Source organism: Stereum hirsutum, assembly GCF_000264905.1.
Source record: "Stereum hirsutum FP-91666 SS1 unplaced genomic scaffold STEHIscaffold_17, whole genome shotgun sequence".
Lineage (NCBI taxonomy): Eukaryota > Fungi > Basidiomycota > Agaricomycetes > Russulales > Stereaceae > Stereum > Stereum hirsutum.
Window position 1 is genome coordinate 704,658 of NW_006763147.1, and position 25,286 is coordinate 729,943.

At 50.8% G+C, this 25,286-nt stretch overlaps 10 protein-coding genes across 10 annotated transcripts; 4 read left to right on the plus strand and 6 right to left on the minus strand.

Moving 5' to 3' along the window:
• Nucleotides 1-301: 301 nt before the first annotated feature.
• On the minus strand, nt 302-2,201 carry STEHIDRAFT_149932 (inosine monophosphate dehydrogenase). Its single transcript, XM_007309297.1, has 11 exons — nt 2,027-2,201; nt 1,929-1,955; nt 1,814-1,863; nt 1,545-1,739; nt 1,402-1,478; nt 1,288-1,336; nt 1,173-1,216; nt 994-1,092; nt 916-928; nt 822-849; nt 302-760 (listed from the first exon to the last, which is right to left on the minus strand). The coding sequence occupies exons 1-11, from the start codon at nt 2,065-2,067 to the stop codon at nt 388-390; spliced, it is 996 nt and encodes a 331-aa protein (XP_007309359.1). The 5' UTR covers nt 2,068-2,201; the 3' UTR covers nt 302-387.
• A 216-nt stretch (nt 2,202-2,417) lies between these two features.
• On the minus strand, nt 2,418-4,364 carry STEHIDRAFT_171876 (uncharacterized protein). Its single transcript, XM_007309298.1, has 5 exons — nt 4,328-4,364; nt 3,938-4,272; nt 3,193-3,883; nt 2,893-3,070; nt 2,418-2,791 (listed from the first exon to the last, which is right to left on the minus strand). Exons 2-5 carry the CDS (start codon nt 4,264-4,266, stop codon nt 2,469-2,471), a joined length of 1,521 nt encoding a protein of 506 aa, XP_007309360.1. The 5' UTR covers nt 4,267-4,272; nt 4,328-4,364; the 3' UTR covers nt 2,418-2,468.
• Nucleotides 4,365-5,235: 871 nt separating this feature from the next.
• Nucleotides 5,236-6,601, plus strand: STEHIDRAFT_161723 (alpha/beta-hydrolase; the record flags this gene model as incomplete). Its single annotated transcript, XM_007309299.1, has 4 exons — nt 5,236-5,362; nt 5,429-5,803; nt 5,877-6,463; nt 6,533-6,601. 4 exons carry the CDS (start codon nt 5,236-5,238, stop codon nt 6,599-6,601), a joined length of 1,158 nt encoding a protein of 385 aa, XP_007309361.1.
• Nucleotides 6,602-7,243: 642 nt separating this feature from the next.
• Nucleotides 7,244-8,336, plus strand: STEHIDRAFT_125105 (uncharacterized protein). Its single transcript, XM_007309300.1, has 2 exons — nt 7,244-7,358; nt 7,454-8,336. The coding sequence occupies exons 1-2, from the start codon at nt 7,270-7,272 to the stop codon at nt 8,202-8,204; spliced, it is 840 nt and encodes a 279-aa protein (XP_007309362.1). The 5' UTR covers nt 7,244-7,269; the 3' UTR covers nt 8,205-8,336.
• Nucleotides 8,337-8,345: 9 nt separating this feature from the next.
• STEHIDRAFT_171878 (uncharacterized protein) lies at nt 8,346-9,856 on the minus strand (the record flags this gene model as incomplete). Its single annotated transcript, XM_007309301.1, has 4 exons — nt 8,346-8,704; nt 8,795-8,978; nt 9,125-9,742; nt 9,824-9,856. The coding sequence occupies 4 exons, from the start codon at nt 9,854-9,856 to the stop codon at nt 8,352-8,354; spliced, it is 1,188 nt and encodes a 395-aa protein (XP_007309363.1). The 3' UTR covers nt 8,346-8,351.
• Nucleotides 9,857-10,339: 483 nt separating this feature from the next.
• On the plus strand, nt 10,340-11,672 carry STEHIDRAFT_171879 (uncharacterized protein). Its single transcript, XM_007309302.1, has 3 exons — nt 10,340-10,827; nt 10,903-10,912; nt 11,001-11,672. The coding sequence occupies exons 1-3, from the start codon at nt 10,365-10,367 to the stop codon at nt 11,521-11,523; spliced, it is 996 nt and encodes a 331-aa protein (XP_007309364.1). The 5' UTR covers nt 10,340-10,364; the 3' UTR covers nt 11,524-11,672.
• A 1,388-nt stretch (nt 11,673-13,060) lies between these two features.
• STEHIDRAFT_66357 (Pkinase-domain-containing protein) lies at nt 13,061-14,316 on the minus strand (the record flags this gene model as incomplete). The annotated part of the gene is made up of 5 exons (XM_007309097.1): nt 13,061-13,193; nt 13,320-13,531; nt 13,615-13,773; nt 13,876-13,949; nt 14,016-14,316. The coding sequence occupies 5 exons, from the start codon at nt 14,314-14,316 to the stop codon at nt 13,061-13,063; spliced, it is 879 nt and encodes a 292-aa protein (XP_007309159.1).
• Nucleotides 14,317-17,797: 3,481 nt separating this feature from the next.
• STEHIDRAFT_134536 (HAD-like protein) lies at nt 17,798-19,548 on the minus strand (the record flags this gene model as incomplete). Its single annotated transcript, XM_007309303.1, has 5 exons — nt 17,798-17,869; nt 17,921-18,412; nt 18,487-18,632; nt 18,694-18,779; nt 18,812-19,548. The coding sequence occupies 5 exons, from the start codon at nt 19,546-19,548 to the stop codon at nt 17,798-17,800; spliced, it is 1,533 nt and encodes a 510-aa protein (XP_007309365.1).
• Nucleotides 19,549-20,756: 1,208 nt separating this feature from the next.
• Nucleotides 20,757-21,995, plus strand: STEHIDRAFT_134537 (NAD-P-binding protein; the record flags this gene model as incomplete). The annotated part of the gene is made up of 6 exons (XM_007309304.1): nt 20,757-20,778; nt 20,841-20,884; nt 20,947-21,133; nt 21,164-21,359; nt 21,472-21,526; nt 21,588-21,995. 6 exons carry the CDS (start codon nt 20,757-20,759, stop codon nt 21,993-21,995), a joined length of 912 nt encoding a protein of 303 aa, XP_007309366.1.
• A 665-nt stretch (nt 21,996-22,660) lies between these two features.
• On the minus strand, nt 22,661-24,040 carry STEHIDRAFT_114969 (alpha/beta-hydrolase; the record flags this gene model as incomplete). The annotated part of the gene is made up of 4 exons (XM_007309305.1): nt 22,661-22,729; nt 22,796-23,376; nt 23,469-23,843; nt 23,914-24,040. The coding sequence occupies 4 exons, from the start codon at nt 24,038-24,040 to the stop codon at nt 22,661-22,663; spliced, it is 1,152 nt and encodes a 383-aa protein (XP_007309367.1).
• Nucleotides 24,041-25,286: the final 1,246 nt, after the last annotated feature.

Genomic DNA, 25,286 nt, shown 5'->3' on the forward strand with positions numbered 1-25,286 from the left:
TTTTGGACTAGCAATGAAATCCGTCCGCCGTGGTTATATATGGTTGGCTAGAGTGCGCATGAGCCATCACAACGAGGTGGCCTTTAAGGAATTGCACGGTATTCTGAAACGCCGACCGCGGTTTCAGCATTCCATCAGGTATTGTGACGCAGGGCACGGAGCAGAATGGCGACTGAAAAGGTTCACTGTCAGAAAGAAGTTCGCGCAAAAAGGAAAGAGAGTACGCACCTTGAGTCGCTACGCCCATGAGTATGGACTTACGTCGCGTTCCTCAGTCCAGCGCAGTCTCGCAAATAAGGTCGTTGATGCTTGGGCGCAACTCATGATATAGAAAGGAATAGGAAAATTACATGATGACGGTCAGAGTCCTATCTTCCGAATACAAACCTACAGCTTTGCCTTCTCCTTGGAGATCTTCAAATTCCCCAAACCTTCGATGATCTCCTCCGCCTCCCTCTCCATCCTCACCAAAAGCTCCTCGCAGGTCGGAATATCATTAATGAGACCCATTGTGATGCCCGCGCTCCAAATCCCGAGATCTGGATCGCCCTTCTCATACACCTGGCGTCCTCGAGCACCCGAGACCAGCTCCCGAAGGTCCTCGAACTTGGCCCCGCCGGGCCTCCGTTCAAGCGCGACGACCTCTTCTGATACCTTGTTCTTGAAAACGCGAGCGGTGTTATGAAGGGTACGGAAGATGTGTACAGTGTCTTTCTCAGTGGAAGCGACGATCCTCTCCTTGATATTATGGTGTATGGTGCTGTGTGGCGTAACTCCTTGAGACACTGGCTGCAAGGAGCAATAGGGAAAGAGACCCTTACCTCTCTACGGTGCACATGAAGCGCGTTCCTTTAATATCAATTCAAGCGGTAAGTCAAGTTAATTGGTCGGATCGAGAGCAGGTACCACACTGACCCATGTTCACACCCTTGACGAACAAACATGAATCAGAGTTCGAATGTGCAGGACCGCTAATAGTCTGAAAGAACTCACCGATGCTCCTAATGCCAGCGCGCCTGCGAGCCCACGACCATCCGCGATTCCACCAGAGGCGATATAAGGAATCTTCAGTTCGTGTGACGCTCGTGCAAGCTGTCGATAACCTCCAGTCAGCGGTCTCGCCAAATTCACGTTTGCTGTGTATTCTGTGTAGGAGTCAAGGAAGGGCTCACTAGGATCAGGCCGCCGATGTCTTCTTCCCCGGGGTGACCGGCGCCTACGTAGACAACGTGTAGAATCAGTGTACATAATGATAATAGCTGCCAACCGTGAACGGTCGTTGCGCACATTCGAACCCATCAATGCTAAGAACGTCCACGCCCATGCGTTCCGCGGACTATCAGCAAAATAAAACACGTTACTCCAGAGACCAGTGGACTGACAGAAGGGTTAGGAACGTACCTTCGCATGCCTAATAGTTGTACACTTGTGAATGACGATGCATCCTTGTGATTTGAAGTATTTGATCAAGGGTCCAGCTATCCAAATATTGAAGCACACCTCCATCAGGTCCACTACAAACTATTGGAGGACTGGCCACGTACGGTTATTTCCCGCCGTCTCGAATATCCTTACGCCTTCTTCCACAGCCGCTCTTGCATACCCTTCATAGTCCGGTGGATTGATACTCGGCAATAGAGTGATGTTGACGCCGAAGGGTTTGCTCGTGATTTTCCGTGTCTCTTTGATGGCGTCGCGGAGAGCGGCGGGGGACGGTTGAGTGAGCGCAGTTAGAATACCTGGCAAACTTAAAGTCAGGTCACTGGAATCGCAAAAGCGTTGAGTAGGAGTGTCGTATCATGAAAAGACCTACCCAGACCTCCGGCATTCGATACTGCTCCAGCAAGGGGAGGCAAGCCGACCCTATAGAGAAAGGTAGCACATCGTCTCGTAGTTCATGTAACATATACAGAGGAAACATTCCTCACCATTGCATTCCTCCTTGCACGATAGGTCTATTCTCCGTCATAAGCAGCCAGTACAGAGTCATTTATCGCACCAAATAACGCTGATTGAACATACATACATCCGAATCCCTAGCAACTTCGTAAGACGCGTTTCAATCATACTTCACTGTTGAAAGCCTGTAGAGTATCTGGGCGTCGAGTGATGACTATATTATGGCGAAGCAAAACCTGAGGGGTACAGAGTATATGGTCGAGTCGAGAGAGAGTAGTGCTGAACAGCCTCTGAAGGTCATGGTCGTCTTCAACAAGGTCCCGGTCCGTCTGATTCTGATGCTGACATGTGAATCAACAGTTTCCCGCAGTGGGCCACAGTGGCACCTACTTATCGGACCCGTTGCTGACTACCGTCACTCAAGATTTTCCACAAATTCGAGGTTTACAACCTTCTCATAGCAAAAGACATAAACATGCTCAAGGCATCTCCTCTTTCGAAGGCTCTCGAGGGTACCCAGGAAATAAGATGTTATTCGAGCTCGAGTCGAGCGGTCATATAGCACTGCCCTATTCCTCTTCCCATCCAATTAGATCAACCCTTGCTCTTTCTAATAACTCCTTCACGCTCCTCACGACACCCTTTCCCTCCTCCGACTTTCTCATGTCCCTAAACTGCCTAAAATAGGCTGACATGATCCTTTCGCCATCCGGCTCGAGCTCGAAGACATCGTGCATCCATTGCGCGATATTTTCATTGCGTATCCTTCTTGGGTCTACGATGAAATCGTCAGAGTTGTAGTCGCGAATGATTGTGCCGGTGCAGCTAAAGATGGTGTCGGGGACAAAGAAGTCATATTCTGCTTTAGGAATGCGAATCCACCGCGTCCTAGCTGTAGTCCAACAGACAAACGTGAAATGGCGTCAACCATACTAGTCTCGAGGAAGTTTGACAACGGGAAGCGAGAGCTGCGACGGTGTAGACGGGACTTACTGAGAGGGAAGACAACATAGAGAAGCGAGGGACATAGTTTCGCCCATTCGCGAACCGTGTCAAAGTCATTTAGAAAAGTTCGACTGGTACCAACCGGATACGTGGTCCACCATAAGATGAGGACTCTTAGCTTGTTCATCATGGGAAGAATCTCGGGTATGATGCGTAAAACTGGGGCCTGCCATGAAAAGTATCAGCTGGATGAACTTGTCGTTGACGAAGTAAACAGACGACAAGCTTGCGGGCTATAACTTGAACTTGACAAACTCGACGACTAAAAGAAGTATTGTAGACACTCACGATGAAGTCGTCCTGAGAGCCTCGCACCCCACGGAGAAGGTCATCGCCCGTGTTCCTCATATAAAGGAACTCCAGAGAAGGGAGGCGCGTCGCTGCAGCTCGCATGAACTTGATATTCCACGACTGAGAAGTATAAACGACTGTCTTGATTGGTCTCCGCGAGCGCGCGAGAGATTGGACAATGTCTTCCGCGACGACATCGACATCTCCGTCACGAGCCTGCCATTCCATGGTCGCGTGCTCGATATGTGAATCAGGCGCGAATGCAGGTACGAGGAAAGCGGAGCATTCGATATGCGAGCTGGCAGCAGAAGGAGCTAAAGAGTACTCATTGGATATCTGCAGTCCAAGGGCGCGGGCATCCCATGGGAACCGCTGTGAATCATGAACGCGGAGGACGTGGAGTGCAGCATGGTGTAACATGAGGAAATCGAAGATGGGCCGATCGAGTCTGAAATGAAGTTCAAGGTCGCGCAGGAAGGGGAAGATTGGGTGCTTGGCCGCTATAGCACCCGACTCTGATGTTCGTGTATCAGCCTCGTCCGACTCAGCAAACAGGGAGTTCAACAGGATGGAAGCGGGACTATCATCGGATGCCACAATGGACAGGGTGTGTAGATTGGTACATGCTCGAAGTATAGACCGAAGGTGACGCAATACTTCTCTGTTCTTGATTGAAAGTCCACCAAAACTAAAACACCTCAGCTTACAGTCGAGTACAACTCATGCTAATGACACGACTCACGTATATTGTCCTGTAGCCTGCCCTTTGATTTGCAGATTGTTCACCTTGAGGACGAGATCCGGTCGAAGATCGAATAAGGTCCTGAACAGTTGCCGCAGCGCAGTGTCGTCGCGAATGTAGATCTGGCTGCCATACAAAGCGGCCGTACATGTCGCATTAAATAATTTATTGACGGAACAGAGCGAAGCGCGGGTTTCTGAGTGGGTGGTATCGTCTGCTTGCTCCGTTATAAGAGCGATGATTTCTGCAGGAATGCGGCCAAAGAAGCCAGGCGGAAGGGGGCTTGTTGAGGGCCCCAGGCTCTGGAGGGTTTTCCTTGGAGCATACATAGCAGTCTATATGATCCACATCAATAAGTAAAACCATGATGGAAGAATCAAATTTAAGAACCTCAGGAAAAAAAGGCAAGGCACAAAAAAGGATATCGCGAAAGTAGGATTTTCAGATTCACAGGAGTTGTGGTGACGTGGAAGAAGTTTGGGTGGCGGGTGGAAAGTCCGTGCGTTGCCGGTCGTGGGAATAAACATAACCACGTGAGCTGAACGCGCTGTGAATAAAATTGTGACAGGCTCAGAGGGCGTCGTCCACCTCCCCGACGGGTTCAACTCTCTTGTTCACCATATGGGCTCTCATAAACTCAGGCTTCCTGTTTTACATTCATGTTATTCCACCACTTGTATGCCGCTGTAGCTTTTATTTCTTTCGCTGGACTCGGAGCTTCAGAAGTTGGTCAAGGCTTAGCGAAGCCAAAGTTTTAAGTTAGCACCCGTTCATCCGGGCCCTCCATATCTGAGCCTCCACCCAGAATGAAAGCGCCACCATCGTGGTATATGGGGAAGGTCAATTATGTTATGTAGGTCGCATCACCCTACACAGAGTCTTTGACTCCCGTGCTCCGACGACATAATGATACCATTTCCGCACCGTGGAGTGACTCTAGTGATTAAGGCTATAGTGCGATACAAGTGGACATCGTGCCTCTTAGTTCAAGGAACGAACATTGGTTACTTGCGGTTCACTGACATGATGCTGTTTCAAAACCCTCCACAGGAGAGCCTGTGCTAATATTGTGCCATACAAGGTTCCACCAAACGCCCTCCTGAAGAACGCTAGTCAGTTGTGTCCCGTTATTTTTCGACTGATACTGAAGCTTGCGCCTATCGTACAGAGTAAGCGCCTGCTCTATATAACCTTGAGACTTTCGCGCTTCTACGCTCCAGGATTTGTCTTGTGACTTGACTCTTTTTGCGGGTCTCTCCTTTCAGCTGGCCTCCACCACGAATTCGAGCTGGAAAACCATGCCTTCAGACAACCTTACCGAGGGGAGCAAAGTGGGCCCCTTCTTTATACGAGATTCGGGAGCTCCGAGCGGAAGCGACAAGTATAAAACCTTGGTCGTTATTCACGGGTTCGCGTGGACTAGTGGTGAGTGTCAACAATCCTTTACGCGATTATAATTTGACTTACAACGATCGATGAAATTTTTCACAGGGACATTCGCCCGCATTTTCCCCATCGCCCCCAACTTCAACACTCGTCTTATTCTCGTCAGTCGACGCGACTATCCTGGATCGGCATCGTTGAGCGAGGCCGATCGAGAACTACTAGCTTCTTGTGGCTCAAGTTCGACACAAGCTGCTCAGAATATTCGACAATACATGAAAGGTCAGGCTCGGGAGTTGCACGACTTCCTTTGTGAATTGGCCACCACAAGGTCTCTCCCGAGGGCTTCAAAGGATAGCGGTATAATATTGGTTGGATGGTCATTTGGAGGAGTCTGGATTACAGCGCTACTCGCGCATCTGGAGACGTTTGAGGCAGACGCTATGGTCCTCGGGACACACATCCGAAAGTTTATCTTACTAGGTAGGCAAGATCTTTTGTAGAGTCTCCGATACACCGTTTCTTTGATGTATTTTCTTATTTTCTTTGCGTCCAGATCCACCCTACTATGTGTTTGGCTTCCCGCACTGCCCAGGACTACATACTCCCGTCGACGATCCTTCTCTTTCGCCAGGTGAAGGGTTATCTAAGTTCCCCGAATGGGTCTCAGCCTTTTACTCCCACTCTATTCCTCCTGCATTTCTTTCATCTCCATCAGCCAACCCCGACCTTGAATATAGCACAACCGCGCTCTCCGATCCTCCCGCTACATTTAGCACCTTATCTGCCAAGGAGATAGAGGACGTGATCTCTGTTGGACCGGCCTTACCCGAAGGATCGGATGGAATTCTCTTCGAAGCTGGGCACCGACTAGGACTATTTGAGGAGTTGAGAAAGGAAGCGCTTTACTCTGCGGCTCCCGATCGTACGAAGGGGTATCTGGTAGGTAACGAAGCGCTAGAGGAGAAGGAAATCAGGTGGTGGCAGAAACTCGAGGTTCGAGTGATCTGGTGTGATCAATCGCCGTGGGTGTTTCCGTGGGGCATTCAGGCTTTGTATAAGGAGCTGGAGGATGCGAAGGCGGAAGGTCGTGCGAGGGCTGGAGAGGTAAAGATCGTGAGGATGAAGGGGGCGAACCATTTCGTACGTCGCAGTCATTATCTCAAGTTCTGTGTACATGGGTGCTGTTCTGATTCTCGTTGAAACGGACAGCCGCATTGGGAGGACCCTCAGCGAGCTTTGCGCGCTCTCTTAGCTGAAGATAGCACGCAAGAACTGTGACCGCTACTAGGTTCTCCGTTCTCGACGGTATACTTACACGTGGTATGCCCATTTTTTTCGGTCCCGTGTGCGCGTCCAGCTACTGTTGACCTGAGAACCTATCTACTAGGAACGAGACAACGCTATCCGCGGAGTTTGTGGCTGAGTAGTTCGGTATTCGATCTTGAGGCCTGAAATTTTTTGTTTTGAATATTCGTATCCATGGTTTCGCTTACTTCGGAATGAACCGGGCAGGAATTTCGGACTCGTAGCTGAGTCAACTGCACAGTGCACGATCACGCTTGCGCTTAGGAAGGTGCGAGCACGAGACTACGAACACCAGCACACCAATATCTCAGTCAGCACTGCAGCTTTGTCGTAACCACTGCTTCAGAGCCCTCCTTTCGTGCTGAAATTTCCTCGACGTCCTTTGAGATTTTCGTTGTGCACTGTCGAGTGCACGGATGTCCTCCCAGTGTCACTTTTACGAAGGTGGTGGTACCTGCATCGAAAATACTTTTCTTGAGACTTGATATAGAGATCCCGGACTGCGAGAAACGTTGTTTCCGACTCGGACCGCAGGTGGATTCACTCTGTCATCGCTACAAAGGGACTATATAAGAAGACGGAAGGCCAAGAATATGCGAACTCCAGAGATTTCCCCGTCCGTTCCCTTGACATTCCCTGCAATGGCTACTTCAGACAAAAAGATCATCCTCTACGATTTCCCCGGGAAATTCCCAGACGGTGCATGGTCTCCAAATGTATGGAAGGCGAGGTGAGCTTTCCCGCCCCTTACAATCTTCACGCTGTAGAGAGTATCTCACCGTGAAGTATCTAATCGATGTCATTCGCCCTTCAACCGTCGCCCAGACTGGCTCTCAACATGAAAGGCATCCCCTATCGCACGGTCTGGGTCGACTTCGCAGATATCCCGTCTCATTGCGAGTCTATCGGTGCCCCACCCACCTCTCACGATCCCATTGACGGCAGGAAGAAGAAAGTCTACACCTTCCCCGTCATATATGATCCCGCCACCAACGCCACAGTCTCCGAATCGTTCAACATCGCGAGGTACCTTGACAAGACTTACCCCTCGTATACCAACGCGTCGGTCCCAGTCGCGAAAGATATAGTGTTTGCTCCGGCTGGAACCACAGCTTTGCAGGTGGCGTTTGAGGAGATGTGGACGGAAAAGATCATCGCGAATTTGTTTCCGCTGTTGGCCGTGGATATCGCACGTTCGGGAGCGACAGAGAAAAGCCGAGACTATTGGAGACGTTCGAGGGAGGAGAGGTTTGGAAAGAAGATAGAGGACTTGTTGCCTCCAGAAGCGAGACCTGTAGTGTGGAAGAAGGCGTTGGCGGGGTTCAAACAGGTTGGGGACTGGCTGGGCGTGAACGAGTCAGGCCAGTTTGTGATGGGCGAGACGTTGAGCTGGGGTGACGTAGTGATGGGCAGTTGGCTGTTGATGATTCGTAGGATGTGGGGCGAGGATAATGATGAGTGGAAGGAACTGATGAGCGTGGATGGTGGGAGGTGGCAGAAGTTCTTTCAAGCTATTTCCGTGTGGAACTTCGTCGATGAGGAGGCTTTAGCGACCCTGGGCCAATGGATCGAGTGATGGTGCTACTTGGTTGGGAAAAAATTGGGATGAGTACATAGTAGATAGACTTCGATAACGTGGAACATGCATAATCACATCTGACAGAAGAAGTACAGTGCTACAAACGTCAATCAAATCACTCTCCAGTTCATCCACAATGCCGGATCACTTCTTCCGATGAACCAGACTGATGTTCGCACTGTCTAACAGCCCGCTCACACTGCTAACGACATCCTCACCTTGTCCGTTAAGCCTGTCAAAATCCCTGACCTGCCTAAAGTATGAAGACATGAGCCTTTCGCCCTCTGGTCCTCGCTGAAAAACCTCGCGCATCCATCGTGCGTCCGTTGTGTCCTCATCCGAATCAACATCCGAATCTGAGTCCGCATCCGAATCCGTGTCTGAGCCCGAATCACGAGTCCCGTATGAATACTCATGATTCCTATAGTATCTGAAGTTGGTGTCAGGAACGAAGAAGTCATATTCTGGGTTTGGGAAGCGGATCCAGCGTGTCATTGCTGAAAGGTAAGGCAAGAAAACGTGAGCCTTACAAGGTGTCTCAAGATGTACACGACAAAAACAAGAAGGGCAGTGCGCATAGGACTTACTGTACGGAAAGATCACGTAGAGAAGAGACGGGCAAAGTTTTGCCCATTCTCGCACAGTTTCGAAGTCATCCAGAAACTTGCGACCACTGTCCTGTACGTCCTTAGGACAATTCCACCGTAGGATGAGCACTTTGAGATGACTGAAGCTACGAAGAATCTCCGGTATCACTTCCAAGAGAGTGACCTATGACAGAAAATGTTTAGCGCAGTGTTGACCTGTATCAACGATATAACGACAAGTCTCCACTCGCCGTGAGGAGGGCATCAAGATTGAGTGCTTGCGATGCTGCGATCCTGGGAGTCCTTCGGCATATCTCGATCACCATCTACATTCTTGATGTAGAGCAATTGGAGGGAGGGGAGATGATGCGCTGCCCCTCGCATGAAGTCGATATTCCACGAGCAGGAAGAGTATACGACTGTCTTTACTTGTCTTTGTGAGTGAGCCAGAGACTGTACGACTTCGTGTGCGACCTTATCGACTTTGCCAACGATCGGCCAATACAGCTTCACGTGTTCGATTTGTGAGCCGGGGACGAGTGCGGATACCAGGAAAGGAGAGCATTCGGTGTACGTGCAAAGTATCAGGGGAGGGATGGTATAGTTCTTGGCCATATCAGACTCAAAGGCGAGCTGTTCTTTCCTGTAACGTTCGGAATAGAGACGGAGGCAACGGAGGGCCCTATTGTGTGATTTGAGGAAGTCAAGGACCGACTCGTCGAGACCGAAGTTAAGCCAAAGTCGGAGATTACGCAACAAAGGGAATGACAAGGGTCCGGATGTATCCTCTGGCACATCGGCGCCACTTGAGCCACCAGCAGCGAAGAGTGTATCGAATTGGACGGAAAGGTCGGAGGTGGAGTCGACGAAAAGGGTGTGCAGATGGGTGCTCGCAGAATCGAGCGGAGGCGACGTATCACGACTTTGTCCTGGAAGATAATTCCGGCCCTGACATATCTCAAGAAAGAAGTAAGTCAGTTCTGATGGACGCCGATGGTTGCTTTGAGACGAGGCTCACTTTACACGTACTGCGATATGAAGATTTTTGACCATGGTGGCCATGTCAGGTCGAAGTTGGATTAACGTGCGGAATAGTCGTTCGGCTGTCCGATCGCCATAAATGGAGATTTGGCCACTGTACAGAGCAGTAGTACACGTAGAGTAACAAAATTTGTTGACTGCACAGATGCAAGCGCGAGTTTTGGATTGCTCGGCTTTTTCAGCTACAAGAATAAGTATCTCAGCAGGTAAGTATACGTTCGAAAAATCCGAGCGGGAGTGGTTCCATCCGGGGGCCCCTGGTCGAGATGACTGAACCATGTCATTAGCGCTGCAAAGTTGCGCTGACACAATGAAGTGGATGGTGGTAGCAGTAGAGAGCAGTACCAGTGATGTCGATGACACAAATCCCTCTGCCACATGGACCACACAAAGTCAAATAAGCCGTGTAACGTGTTTGTGGCGGGGGCAACGCCACATTCAGGATGTATCGTGTTCAACTTCAATTGTCAGACCCACGTCCGCAACCACCACGACCCCCACAACGTTCTCGTCTTCCTCCAATTTATTCATGTTGTCTATCGTCGATGCACTCAGTCGCTGGGTCCTTGGCTCTGAACAACAGGATTTCCTTAGAACCTGCAATACGGGATTAAAACGTATCCCCCATCCTATATTCTTGGAAGCCCTTTCTCGCTCGCTCCAAAGAGGATACAGACCTACACCTGAACATCCATATCGAAACTTCGAGGACGGCTCAGACTCAGACTCAGACACTCCATTCTCTTCTCTCCCCGGCGGTCTAGACAATGAAGTCATCCCACTCACTTCCTCACGTCCTGGGATCCCATACGAACTCGTCGTCATCATATTCCGCTACGCAGGATTCCACAGGCCTCGCTCTGAGGACTTGATTCCGTTTCAGGAAAAGAGCCATGATGTACGGTCAGAAGGGTCGTGTGCTATGGTTGATATCGCGGTGTCGAAGCCGTTAACAAGCGTCGATCTGAAGACCTTATGCGCATTGAGAATCAGTGAGCTGTCTCCACATCTCGCTCATAGTTTAACGTACAGTTCTGATCCCCTATATGGACGTAATCTGCCAATAGTAACAAACTCGTGAGTATATGAATCTCTACAAGCCTAAATTATGATGTTGTCAAATGATGGAGATCCGACTGACACGTTCTCGTCCGTGTTTCTGCAGGACGCACCAAGGCTACGTCAGCTTACCAGACCAGGGCTCTTGGTCCTGGTTCGGCCTCGTTATCGCCAGTCCCCCATCGTCCTCTCGGCCTGCATCTCCCCTGAGTCCATGCAGCGACTCTTTCCCCACGAACTCATCACCCACACCCACACCCACCTCATCTACAAACCCACCCGCTTCCAATATCTCAGACCTCCCTACTCGCACCTCCGTACGCGATGTTATCATCAACGATCACAAACTCTTATACGACGCCAAACTATCCATTCGCGCCCACACCCACCCCGTCAATGCTGGCCGTACGCCCACACTCCACACCTCCGGCAACAACTTCAGTCTCGTGCACTTTTACGACTCGACGTCTAGCGTTACGGCAGAAGGCCGTAGCATGTGTACTGTAGCTGAGGTAGCGAGGCCCGGAGATGTATTGGCCGTCAGGGCATATGCACAGTATCCTGGATGGGAGAATAAGGTAAGGGGCGTTGGGATCAAGGCCTGGGTTTGGTACGAGCCGATATTTTGAACGTGGTATATTCTGGTATATTCGGCACGAAGAGGAGATTTGGCTGGTGGATGGTTTCGGAACTTTTGTCAGATTAGGCTGGATGCGAATGCAGTCGAAAGCAAGCTCGATTGTAGGATAAGTTACATTGTTCAGTCTAGATAAGAACTGAGGATTCATGCCACGTCACGTCTTGCCTACACTAGTCCTGCTCGTAACCACCGCGTAAGTATCGTGAAAAAGGGTCATATGTACATCGCGATTGAGACGCGAAGAATGCCCACGATCTTGGTGACGAGACAAAGAGTGAAACTACGTAAAAGACATGTCCAATCATAGAAGAATACCGTGAGATGCGTGAAAGGAAATAAGACGAGAGGTGAAAAACGGAGCGTGGTGAAGATGCCAGAGAAGGTGACATGGAAGGCATGTGGAACCTCTTGTTTTTGGCCATGATGCGGGAGGAAGACGGGGGATACGAGACAAGAGAGAGAAGGGTCCAGATCCATCGAGTGGAAGGACGGCGGTTGTGTATGCATATACAGAGACTAGTGGAAGAATGATGTATAAGAGCACAGTGCTGGACGTTCGATGCGGGATGAGATCAAGAGAGATTGAGGAATGCGAAGATTAAGACGAGAGTGACTACGGAATGGTTAAGAAAATGAATAACTATGTACAGCCGGAGAACAAAATGCCTATAGACACGAAGGAGACGAAGAAAAGAAAAGACCAAAGAGGAAAATAGATGAGACCAAATGCGAGATGATGATAGATCACAAGATGCGTTGCGTGGATGAGGTACAGATATGAATCAGATGGATAATGGAACTGAGGAGAAAGAGGAACGAGGTGACACATAGTGATACACACAAAACCCGCATGGAAGAGTAGGACAGATAGCACTATAGACAGCAGCACAAGTGACAGCGAGAAAACATAGATGGTGAGGAGAGCGCCGTGAGGCAGTAGCATTTGTCGCGGGGTCAAGTCCGGGATAGCAACGGTGGCTGGTTGGTTGAGAATACGTTTCACTCTCATGATCCTGGCCCGGAGTTCTTTGCAGCCATCCCCGCCAAAGCCCACGCTTCCGCTGCAGCCTCCTCCGCTATCTCCTTCTCCTCCTCTGCCAGAGCAATAGTTTCTGCTTCTGTCGCTGCCAGAGCGCGGAGCTCCTCGACCAGCCGCTGTGAATCACCACGACTAGGTAAGTAAAAGGAAAACAGCCGATAATGGGATACGAAAGGCTAGGAAGAGCGGGAGGACAAAGGGAAGAAATCGAGGAGGGCATCGGCTGAATGGGCTACGCACTTGCGCATCAAGGTCGAAGTCTCTATTCTCCATGGCATTTGGGTCATTCAGACCAATGTTCACGCCATGGATGAGCAATTGCTTCATATAATGCGGATTGATGATCGTCTCATCCGGCTCGAGTAACTCTCTGGCTTTGGGCTCTTTCTCTACATAAAAACAAACCATAGAAGGACGATCAGTACATTGACAGATCAGGAATCGGGCAGGGACATGGACAGGAATGAGAGTTAGAGAATGAGAAAGGTCACATACTTTCTTTGAGCGACAACCAATCGTCCTCCAACATATCCGGTATCAAGGACCTCTGCTTCGGATCTCTGACCAGACATCCTTTCATACACTCGATCAGATCCTTCCGCACTCTCGTCCCCTTCAACCTCGGCCTGTCCGACCCATTCGCACCAGCAGCACCGCCTTCCCCAGCTTCTGCTGCCGCCTCCGCCTCTGCTCCATTCACACTGCCACTCCCGCCACCCGCATTGAGTTTCGACAGTCCCCTATACGAGAAGGCCGGGAACTTAATCTCGTGATTCGTGTCCGGGATGGCCTTCATCTTCTGCAAAACGCCGAGATGATGGAATGGAGGGTGGCCATAGACCATCTGATAGAGGATACAACCGAGGGACCAGACGTCGGACGAGCGACCGACTTTGAGCCGTGACATGTTTTCTTGACATTCAATAGCTTCTGGTGACATATAGTTGACCGTGCCGATCTGTAGTATCCGGAGCGAAGCAAACAGACAAGCAGTCGGTTAGTCAGGAAGTAAAACGTGGGAGCCCCAGAGCTCGACCGCACCGTGTGGTCCCGTTGAATATTCGTCGTATCGTTCGCGATGGCATTCGCAATCCCGAAGTCGATGAGCTTCAGTTGGCCCTTGACGAGGACGAAGTTGGCCGGCTTAAGATCAGAGTGCACGATCTTCTCGTCGTGAATAACTTGGACGGCTTGAAGCATCTGGGAGTGGTTAAAACATATGCGATCGGATCAGCAAGGACAAAACACGAATGAACCCGTGGATCTAGCAAAGAGACAGATATAAGTGCAGATTAAACGAACCTGCTGCCAGTAATAGGCGATCCAAGCCATGTTCATCGGCTCCTTCTGTTGATCCAGCAATAACTTTGCGAAATCTGTAAGCAGAGATTGGGCCTTTAGTCCTGTCCAACTCTTGGGATCCGCCACGACAAAACGCTCACCAATCTCGCCACACTCCATAACCAGCATCAAAGTCCCTTTCGGATCCGCCAACGTTCCTTTGACCTCCGAATCCACCAACCTAATGATCCTCGAATTTCCCTCCAACCTCTTCAACAGTGCGATCTCATTCATATACCCGCTCATCGTCTCCGCATCCGTCTTATCCAAACTAACCCTCTTAATCGCATAAATCTCGTTCGCGTTGTTCATGACGCGATAAACGCGGGACGAACCTCCCTTGCCGATCATGTCAAGTCGGGCATACACCCTCTTGTTGACCACCAGGTTCCGCACGCTCATTTTACCTTCACCACCACCACTACCTCGATCGTGACCGCCACTACCTCGGTCGTGACCACCACCACCAGACCCCGCATTCCTCGCAGCGTTCATATTCGCAAGCTTGATCCTCGCCGCCGTGTTCAGTTGCCCTTGCTGCGTTGCGGTGGTCGTCGGCGTCCTATGAACTTGCGCCTGCACCATCTGCCCATTACCGTCCTCCGCCATATTCCCATGTCCGTTCCCATTTACAGCCCCCTTCCCGTTTCCGTTCATATCGCCGGCGGTCCACGTCTTGCCCGCCTGCTGTCCTTGTGCTTGTCCTGGTCCAGGAGCGATCCCATTGCTGGTAGTTCCCTGCTCAGGCGCAGTCGGACTTCTCCTATGCCTCGCCGAAGCGGCCAACGCAGCCTGCGATACCGACAGATTCCTGCCGGAAGGCGACAGACGTGAGGGAATGATTCCACCCCCGCCTCCATCTCCACCAGGGCCACCATCGACGGCAGCGTCAAGTTGCTCCTGCTGCATTTGACGAAGAGTGTCAGAGTCGCGTCGTTGGTGGCCGTATTGTGCTCGCATTTGAGCCGCGGTAGGTCCGGTATTTGGTGCGATCGAGGGATGGGTCGGAGAGGGCGATTTGCGGCGCTGTTGATGTGATTGCTGCTGCTGTTGTTGGAGGTGAGCGAGGGTTTGAGCTTGTGCATGAGCGTGGGCTTGTGCCTCTGTACATAATCATCAGGCGTGAAGACTGGAGGTGGGTGGACATGACGTACCTTCCATTGCAATCTCTCGCTGCTGCATCCTCATGTTTTCCTCGATGGTCACTCGTCTTGCCCGACTTGCGCCGAGTCCGAGACTGGTGCCTGGTCGTGTTGGGTTTCGAGCTGGAGGTGGAGGTCCTGCTGCATCGGTCGAGTGATGTTCTTCGAGGTCTATTCGTCGTGAACGTGGCATACGCGAAGTGGAAAGAAACATCAGTAATGCGAATATGAAACGAGAGAGGAGGGAGGAGGGGCGGAGAAAAGGAGAGTGCTTCTGGGCAGGACCAAACGTCGAGGTTGTGTCTTAGCATGAAAAAGTATTCAAACTCCGACGTGCTACAAACACTCGTTCGAAGGGACCACACAAGGAAGTCACATTTCCATTCCCAGACAAGAGCTAGTTCAGACGTCGAGAGCACTGTGCTATGAATAGATCTGTGCCCCGTTGAGGAGATCGAGAGGCAGGATACGCCTCTGCTCGGAGAACTCGGAGACACAAACCGAACCAAGGTTCGACCCGCCTCGCTCTTTGATATGCCATGCGACGCGCCAACACAACGAAGATGATCATGGAACATGTCGAAGCGGACAAAACTTGAGATGCCCAATGCCTTTGGTAATGCAGAGCACGAACCGAGACAAGCACAGGACAAACACTCTGGCACCACATCCGAAAGAACAAAGCGCCACAAAGAGAGAAAGAGAAGGGCAGAAGAGGACAATGAAGAAAGAAAACGCTCACTATTACCCTCGCTCAAACTCGCACTCCTTCTTGGTCTTACACTCGACGAGCCTGCCAACCCTTTCGGTGAAGTATTCACCGTTACCGCTGCTGACGCACTCGGTGCCCTCTGCCTTCCTACCACTCGTGCCGCCGCAGCATATCCACCAACATCACTCTGCCATCCATTCCCATTTGTGTCCATCGGCGAAGGAGCTTCTCCATCCGTCATTATCCCCTCAGCCGCATAATCGTATTCCATATCTTTCATGGGCATCGACGGCGGTGGCGTATCTACCTCCGATATCCTACTCACTCCAAAGCCGGTCGTCAACTTCTTCTTCAGCATCCTCGACGCCGTTGAGCCCGCGCCAGCGGCGCGCACGCCACTACCTCCCGGTGTTATTGACGAACCGGAGGCCAGGTAAGCGCGCTGTGGGCCTGCTGGTGTGACATGGGATTGTGAGGTTGCGGTGGGACGGGAGTAATTGTAAGCAGGGACATCAGATCGGGGCGGTGATGAACGTCGTCCGTTGGTGGCTACGGGCAGGCTAGGAGGTGGTGGAGAACGGCGGGCGCTGATGGTAGCAGGTGGCTCGTATGGTTGGTGTTGATATTGATGTGGGAAGTCCGCGTCGTCGAGATTTTCTTTCTCGTCCGGCCAGCGATATTCTTCTTGTCTCAAGGCTTCGTTATACTGCTCTTGACTGACCCTCATCGGCCGTGAATACTTTGACGAGGCCCCGATCCGCGAACTTGTACCAGCACCGCTAACGATGCCGGAACCGGATTGAAAGTTGGAAGGAAGTGGTGTTGAAGCGACGCGTTGGAAATGTCGGGAGTTGGATGCGGATGGCTCAGTGGACAGTGGGCGTGAGTACTCCTCTGGGCGATCTGCTATGAGGTTGGAAGAGGTCGCTGTCGTGGGGCCGGGCATGCTTTCTGACCTGGAGAGTGAAGCACGACGGGACTTGGCAGCGTGTGGGATTGGCGAACCGTCCGAGAAATCTGGCGTTGCCCTCCCATCTCTGCCTTCGCCGCTAAACCTGCCCAGAGGAGAGCCTTCTTGAGATTCGGAGACTGGTGTGGGCGGTGAGCTGGAATTGGAATGGAGTGAATGGGGGTGCCTAGAGCCAGACGGACGTTTGTTGGTACGGATGATGCGGCCTTGAGGGTCAACTTCGTAGTCAAAAGAGAGCTCAAAGAGTGCAGATTCATCAGAGCCGGCATTAGAGGGTGTTTGGGATGCTGCACGGCCAAGAGGAGAACTCGCGATGAGACTTGGAGGGGTTGTCGGGGGAGACATGCGTTGTCGTTGATGATTGTCGTGAGTCTGCGAACCTTTGTTCGCTGGCCGATGTCGGTTGACTATGTCTAGAGAATATCGACAGTGAAAAAAGAGTCGTGAGCATGTACAGGGGCCGGTGGCCCGTTGTCTTGAGGAAGTCTTGAGGATGGCTTGATGGAAGCAGACGACAAAGACCGATTGTCGTCGATTTCGTTCGACTTCACGCCCGAACCATGAGGCCACAGATCACGTGAGCGTGAATGGTCGACAAATGACGTAATCCTCGCCACTTCAACATCCGGTTAGCTTTCTTCTGCTTTCTTTCATCTACGGTTACGAGCAAGGAGCAATGAAGACAGTAGATAGCTCGGGGCAGCCTCAATCTTTCTATCCGTCTTGCGCGCCGGTAAATCCCTCATGAAGTTTCTTTGCCCAATTTACGAGAGGGGCGCTTCGCACTGGCGATCTTTGATGGATACACACTTGCTCTTGTGGCTCTTCGGAGTTGAGACGAGTCGAAGTCGACTCTCTAGGGTATCATGCGTGTTCTTGTGCCAGTAACACAGGGCGAGAAGCAAGGAGACGTCTATAAATATAAATAGAACCACATTCAATAAATATATGATATCACAACGAGCAACCGTATACTGCGTGGTTTCTGAAGTCATACACGAATCTGCCTGAAAGCGTCAGAAAAGAACACCACGTAAGGAATTCAACACTCACCAGACTCTAAACAAGCTGGGAAATCTGCGCCTGCTCTGAATGATGCAATCCATTGAACTTCGGTTGCTGCCCAAACACCTGCTCATCAAGTAGAAGAACTTCGGCGACAGGTCGAGCGGCGGGGAGCACAGGCGCTGAAAGCGCAGCGAGCGCGATCGCAGTGGTCAGGCCCCGACTCCCAATCCTAACCTTCGAAACGACGAGCTTATAAACCCATCCCGTCTCCCAACCTCCGTCGACACACTGCATAGACAACAATGTCCCCCTGTCGATCGTGTTCTTCACGGCTGCCGCAGCACACGCAAGGATCCGCATGCCCAACGCCAACGCATCTCCTTCAGCACCGATGCGCTCCTGAACCCTTTCCTTGAATGCCGGCATGAGCATCTTGTGCAGCTCCGGATCTTTGCATGAGGTTAGGAGTCGGCCCATGAAGAAGAGGAAGCATTCGGGGGTGGTGTAATAACGTGTGCCGTCCATGTAGGCGCGCTGGATGAGGACACCGTGAACCCAATCGAGCGTGCAGCGGAGTTCGTGACCTCGACCGTGAGTGTAGAAGAGGGTCAGAACGTTCACGCAGACACAGGCGTCGAAGCGAGGGCGCGTTGTGTCGAAATAGGTCTGCGATGTGGTAGGATGGTTAGGACAAGATGATTGAGACAGGACTTTTGGTACGGTGTCGTGGAAGAGCTGACCTGAACAATACCATCGTTGTTCACGTACTCGAGCATTTCGTCCAAGACTGAGTGGATAACGTCGGTCGAAGGTGGAAGAATAGTCAATCCCAGAGAAGTCGTATCCAGGTCATTTGGGAAGTTCGCCTTCGTAAGGACACCTTTGCCTACCAGCAATGGGAACCGTTCAGCTCGTGTGAAATAATGAAATAAAAAAAAACGATGTACCAGTACGGAAGAAATTCCACGTCCGAGCTGGTCTCGAAAGCGCACTCACAAGTGATCTAGCGGGGAAGTCCAGGTCAACCAAGTGCCTCCTGAAGAAATATAAAGATATATCGCTCACGGATCACGAGTAGCTTCCAAAATCAACAGTTGCGCGAAGTTATCCTCGATGACCACTCCGCTATCCGTGGTCGACTCCAGCAATCCTGCATTACTGTGAAGGTAACCAACACCGCGCGCGACGGGGTCCCCACAGAGGTTGAGTAACTGCCTAGTAACGTTCGCGGCGTTGTCGAAGACGATACCGTGGAATCCGAGAGATCGTGCAGAGAGCACGTTCTCGATCTTATCGTCGATGAAGACCGCACGACTTAGGTCGAATGCGCCTTCGGAGATGACGTGTCTGTAAAAGCCGAGGTCTGGCTTGCGTTGTCGTGCGGCGGCAGATGTGAAGACGCGGTCGAAAACCGACCAGTCGACGTGCTTGGTGGTGCGAAGGAAGTCGTAGTCCGGGCCCGAGATGTTCGACATCGCGTACACTTGGAGAGTGCCACCGGATGCTGCCCGAAGGTCCTTGATGAGTGAAACAAGCTGCTCGTCGGGTTGGAGTGATTCCCGAGCTTGTCTGAAGGCGGAGGCGATCTCAGCGGGATCGAGGGAGAATTCAATGCCTGCACGCGTATGACATTCCTGTGTGCTGATTAGTCCACATTCGTATTCGCACCATGTACCCGAGGCGAGAATTGACTGCAGAGTATTTGGTGGAATAGAGGTCTTGGTTTGAGAAGACCAGGAGAAGAGAACATCTCCGAGATCAAAGACGAGGGTAGTAGGTTTGTTCGAATTAGTATAAATCATCGTGAGGGAGATTGCTGCACAAATGTCGAGAGCAATGTATTTCCTTTATAGCCACCCAAATTTACCCCATGAGGTACAAAGAATGTCGACGAGATCAAGCGAAGCTGAAAAGGATATTCGCCAAGTGATTCGCCGGTGCACTCGACTCGAAACCGCTGTTGATACAAAGCTCAAACACGTCTCGCTGGAAGACTGTAGCCGACATTGGATAAAGAGGGAACTAACACGCTTTCATATTCTCGACGTACGGAGACTTGGTGTTTCCATCGAGAACCGAAGCCACCGGCCCACCAAATGCAATTATTCGTGGGAGGTGTTTGCGAAGGTGACACAGGAACGATGATCCTCTCCGACATCGTCTCATCGATCCCTTTCCGCCTCCTGATGAAAAATATGTTTGATCATTCTGCGATAAGAAAGATCATGGAGGAATTTCCACTGAAAAGACGATATCTCATCAACATGGGGCTGTGATGGGTACATACAGCAAGTCACGGAAGCTCGCATTTGTCCATCTACATGCGGGATGCTGGACTTGACAGGACGAAGAGCTATTTTAGCACCTTTTTGGTAGCGCGATGAGGGCGTACCACAGTGGCTGGCCCTGTCTCCCAGGTCCTCCCGTGAGGGGGTGATGACTGAGTACTTATCATTGCAAGTTCACATGAAGCACGACTCGCCGCCCGGAGATCAAGGAGTAAGGCGAGCCACTTGGTCGATGACCCAATAAAGCAAAGAGAAGACACCGAAGCCGTATGTAGCTGACCCGGTAGATAAGAGAGCTCACAATACAGATGGAGGTTGATATTGAATGTTGGCAGACAGAGTCTGAGGAGCAAGATTGCGACAGAGGGTTCAAGGACTCGAGAACAGAAGACGAGAGAGCAACGAGCCGCGGAAAAGTATAACTTGAGAAAGCTATAGAAAAGCGGCTTGAAGATGCTTTGAGCATAGCGATACCGTCGCAAAGTCTTCCTCCAGATCAAGTTTAAGCATGGATGGGCAAGGATCCAGCGAGGGTCTCGGAGGGTGGGCATGGGCGGCGGCAGGCGGCGGCTGTCAAACTCTGTCAAAGCCACGTTGGTATCTCGAAAAGGAAGGACTGTGCACAGCCACCCATTCAGTACACAAAAGATGATCGCCTGCGAAACGGAGGCAGATTGAGAAACGACCTAAGAACCAACTAACAAGTGGAGGGCATCTCTACCATGTCGCCCGCTGTATGGTTCAGTGCGTACGTTAGGCTTTGTGGCACTCCCTTCCTTCGAGTCATTAACCATTATCTGCTTTAGTAACTGGTGCATCCTCCGGGATGGGCTTCACAATGACAAAATTGGTTGCTAGTCTTCCTCCTTTGAGCGTTGAAGCGTATTTGATGAGCACACTCGATAATAACAGGTTCTATCACAAGGCGACATCGCAATTGCAACCTTGCGCAAACCTGAAATGCTCGACCATCTCAAGAGTCAGTACCCTGCCGACCATTTGCTTGTTTTGAAGCTCGATGTTTCCAAGCGAAACGATATTGTGGACGCTTTTAACAAGAGTCATGAGGCCTTCGGTCGCATCGCTGTCGTCTTCAATAGTGCAGGCTTCGCAATGCTGGGATAAGTAGAGGGAACGCCAGACGAGATGGCCCGCTCTATTTTTGAGACCAACTCCTGGGGCGCCATGAACGTTGCCCGTGAAGCTGTTAGGTTCTTCCGCGAGGTTAATAGTCCCATCGGTGGCCGTTTGATCACCATGCCGAGCATGCTCGGCATAGTCAGTAGTGCTGCCTTGGGATTCTACACTGCAAGCAAGCATGGTCGGTCTAGTCTAGTTTTCTAAAATTTAGCCGTGATGATGATCCTTTTCGTCGTTGCAGCTTTGTAAGGTGGCCTGGCATCGTTTTCTAAGGTGATATCAGGTCTCGGTTGACAGAGACGCCCGCAATGACCGATTAAATCAGGAACTTGACCCGAGATGGAACATTAAGGTGCGGCAGTCGCTTTAGGGTCTTGACTTGTTCATCTGACAGAATATTTGGACCCTTACAGATGACCATGGTCGAGCCCGGAGGTTTTGCTACTCGTGCATCCAGTCCTGAATCTCTCGTACAGACGCCACCCCATCCAGCGTACAGCGACCCCAAGTCGACCGTTCAATATGTCCGCGGATATCTTCCCAACGTTGCCCTCCCTGGAGATACCGAGAAAGGCATCTCTTTTCTATCTGTCCATCGAATACGAACTTCCGCTGACTTTCATGTCACAGCAATGAAAGTTACCTATCATACCATTGCCAAACTCGATGATCCTCCGCTTCGCCTACCTTTGGGACAAGATGTCCTCCAGTGCTTCCGTGCCCAGTCCAAGGCTTACGCGGACGATGCGGATAAATGGGCGACGTTGTCGAATGATCTGATGTTGGACGGGAAGGAGCCTGTCTTGATGCGCTTAGACTAGAGGTCATCGTCTTGTGTAAAGGGCACCGAACAGACCATTCCTGACAGGTTTCTGTACGCAACTCTGTTTTAGTACCTTTATGTCACGTCGAATGTTCATACTTCGCTTGATGAAGTTTACGATGATCGCATGAGTAGGTATCGATAACCGTTACATCCCAAGACTTAAGCTTAGGTCCAAACGTGCGATACGGCCTGCTCAACATACTGGAAGTAACTTAGTGGCGGACGGGTTTCTGGAAAGGGCCACCACTATGGCAATTTCTACCGAATTATCTCGAGTGTTTCACTATATCCTTCTCACCCGAACAATGTAATACCTGCGGCCATTGACCGCTTACTTGTGGCTTGGGGACGTCCATAACTACAGGTAGCACAGACGGCTGCTCTGTTCTCGGAATTAGAGCATGGCTGTCTTACAAGAGCGGTCAGTGGGCTTCTACTGTCGCCGTAGTATCTGAGTATGCTCTTCACTGATGATTACATCCCATACTCAGATATCGTGCATCCCAACTCCAGTCGATCATAGTGCTCAACACGACAGAAGTTGTGGACGTCCTATTGAAGAAAAGGGGTGACTATCTCACGAAACACATCTTTATTCGCGCTTGAGCTCAAACCCAATCGCCGAATGACTACCATCCTCGAATAATTCTATGTAGCTGGTCAAGGCTCCACCATGTTATCTTCAGCTAACAGCGCCCGCAATGTACGCTCAGGATCCTCCCAGTGCGGCTGTATGAATAATCAAAACTTCGGCACTCCGATATCAACGTCTGAAAGAGATACTGATAAACTTACGAAATGATTCGCTCCTCTCATCCTCACAATATTGACTTCTCCCTCTCTCGCAATACCTGCTGCTTTCGCGTCCTCCAGGTATTTGTATAACTCTTGGATGCCCCATGGCATCGAAAACGGTGAATGATCGCACCAGATGACGCGAATCTCAACATCCATCCACCACCCCTTCGCCTTCTCCCTCACTGAGTCAAGTGCCCTCGAACAGCTACCCAGCTCAACTTCGGCGACAGCGGAGAACACGTTCTTCCTCATCTCTTCGAATAGTCCAAGTCGCTGCCCAGCTTCGAAAAGGACGCCGTCGGACCCTTCCGGCAAGGCAGGCTCGGCGCAGACTGTGACCTCGACGTCTTGGGGTGAGAGGGTGAGAAATGTCGGTGGAGGCTTGGCGAGAGAGATGGCGTTCCACGTTGAGCTCTCTACTGCAGATATCGGGAACGAAGGAGATAATGTGTGGGAGTAAAATCCTGATACCCATTCGGGGAACTTGGCCAGACCTTCGCTTGGTGAAAGAGACGGATCCTCGATTGGACTGAATAGACCGGGACAGCGAGGAAAGCCCAGAATGTGGTAGTGCGGGTCTACAATTATAGCACAGTATTAGTAAGTGCTCTTTCACGAATTGCATTAACACGGAATAATCAAACATATGGGAAGTATCACGCTGACGCACCTAGCAAGATAAACCTTCGAATATATTCTCCTAGGACCACGTCAGGGACCTCAAACGTCTTCAAGTACGCCAGCAGCGCAGTAATCAAGCTTCCACCGAATGACCATGCAGCCATGATTATGCCACCTCCGTCTGATACCCCCGGGATACACTCAGCGGCAACTAGCTCGCATAAGAAGTCGTAAACATCCCTGGCGCGATCTCGCATGTATGACCGAATATTCTGCGCTGCCTCAGCCGTACTGGAATTGAACGAGGACAAGTTCTTTCGATCAGAGTCGTCGAGTGGTGTCGATCCGGGATAATCTCTACGATTGACGAGGATGATACGGGCATTGAACTGTGGTGCCATTGGTAAGAGACGGGCGAATATTTCTAGTGTCATTCCGTAAGTAATTCAACGCGGAAAGATACTCGGCAAGGGTACTAGGGATATGACGCTCACCACGCGACCAGGCAAGACCGTGAAGAATGACCAGAGTCTTATAGTCGTTTCTCCCATCCGGAGCACCAGTGTCATGTATAGCAAAAAGGCCCACTTTCTTATCTATGGCGAAGTTTTTTGTAGACATGTTAAAAGCAAACTCGTTAGAAGTTACCAATATTATGGATGGGAAACTGAAAGGGGGACGAAGGGTGTGCCATAAACCACAGATAGGCAAAGACTTTATAGCTTGCAAATCTTCCGCACTGTGTATCAGTCTCGCACAAAGAGAATGAGTAAATTGTCAGGTACATGTCCAGAAAGGTGTAAACTATCGAGCTTCATTGTTCTTGGCCGACGTGCGCTGGTGCGATCTGATGCCTAGAGATATTTATGGCCACGGTGCTGTAGGGTGCCGTCTGATGTTTTCTCGAATTGTCCTAAACAACATCTATATAAAACACACCGCAATCATTCAGAGCGGTCAGGGTGGTGTTATTGCTTGGAGTGTGGGCCTTGAGCCAACGCCAGCGCAAGGAACATCCATCATAGAATGGCATGTCGGTGTCCAATTCTCCAAACAGCCTGACAGAAGTTGCGTTCGGGTGTCATAGAGCGCCATATCGGGAGAGAACGGAACTTTATGTGACATTATAAGTCCCTTCAGCTACATATTGCAATGAAGAGTTGCCGGAGCGGACGGCCTGTTGACCATTTCGGGGAACCACTGTAAAACCAAGAATTGAACCGCTGTGGAAGTTCGACGGCGCGTCGCGCAAAACCCAGCCTGTGTCGCAAAACTTGCATCTGGCTGGTCTTGCATGATGTTGCCAAACCATGCCTGAACATCCCCGCCAGGGAAACAGAGCCTGATCAGGGTTCCCGAGCTTTAGAAAGGGGATGAGCGGGCTGGTCAGGCCAATCAGGCCTGATCAGCCTGACGGACCTGCACAGGCGTTATACGGCGTGTTGCGGGCTGAGCAGTCCTGACGACGATATATAGGAATAATAGAAAAAGGATGTTTCATCTTTTTGTACCTCTCCTTGTACCCCTCTGTAGTATCCTTTTCTTACTCATGTAGTGCTCTTACCTTTATTCCTTACTTTCCTTACGAATTGTACTCGCTAGAAGTCTCTTATAGACCACAAGTATCAGGCCAGCGAGGGATTCGAACACCCGACTTGTGTTATGCTGCTCACGTCCTTGCGTTGGAGTCGCGAAACAGACCACTGCGTCATCGCGGAGTGGTCTATACTGGAAATGCTCTAAATATATCGTGGTCTTTCGTGGCGCGAAATGCATGCCCACAATGCTCCGCCAGATCTTTCACCCCTCATCTTCCCTCTCTTGAGGTCGAGGCGGCCTGGCAAGGTCCCTGTAGTCCAGTATACTA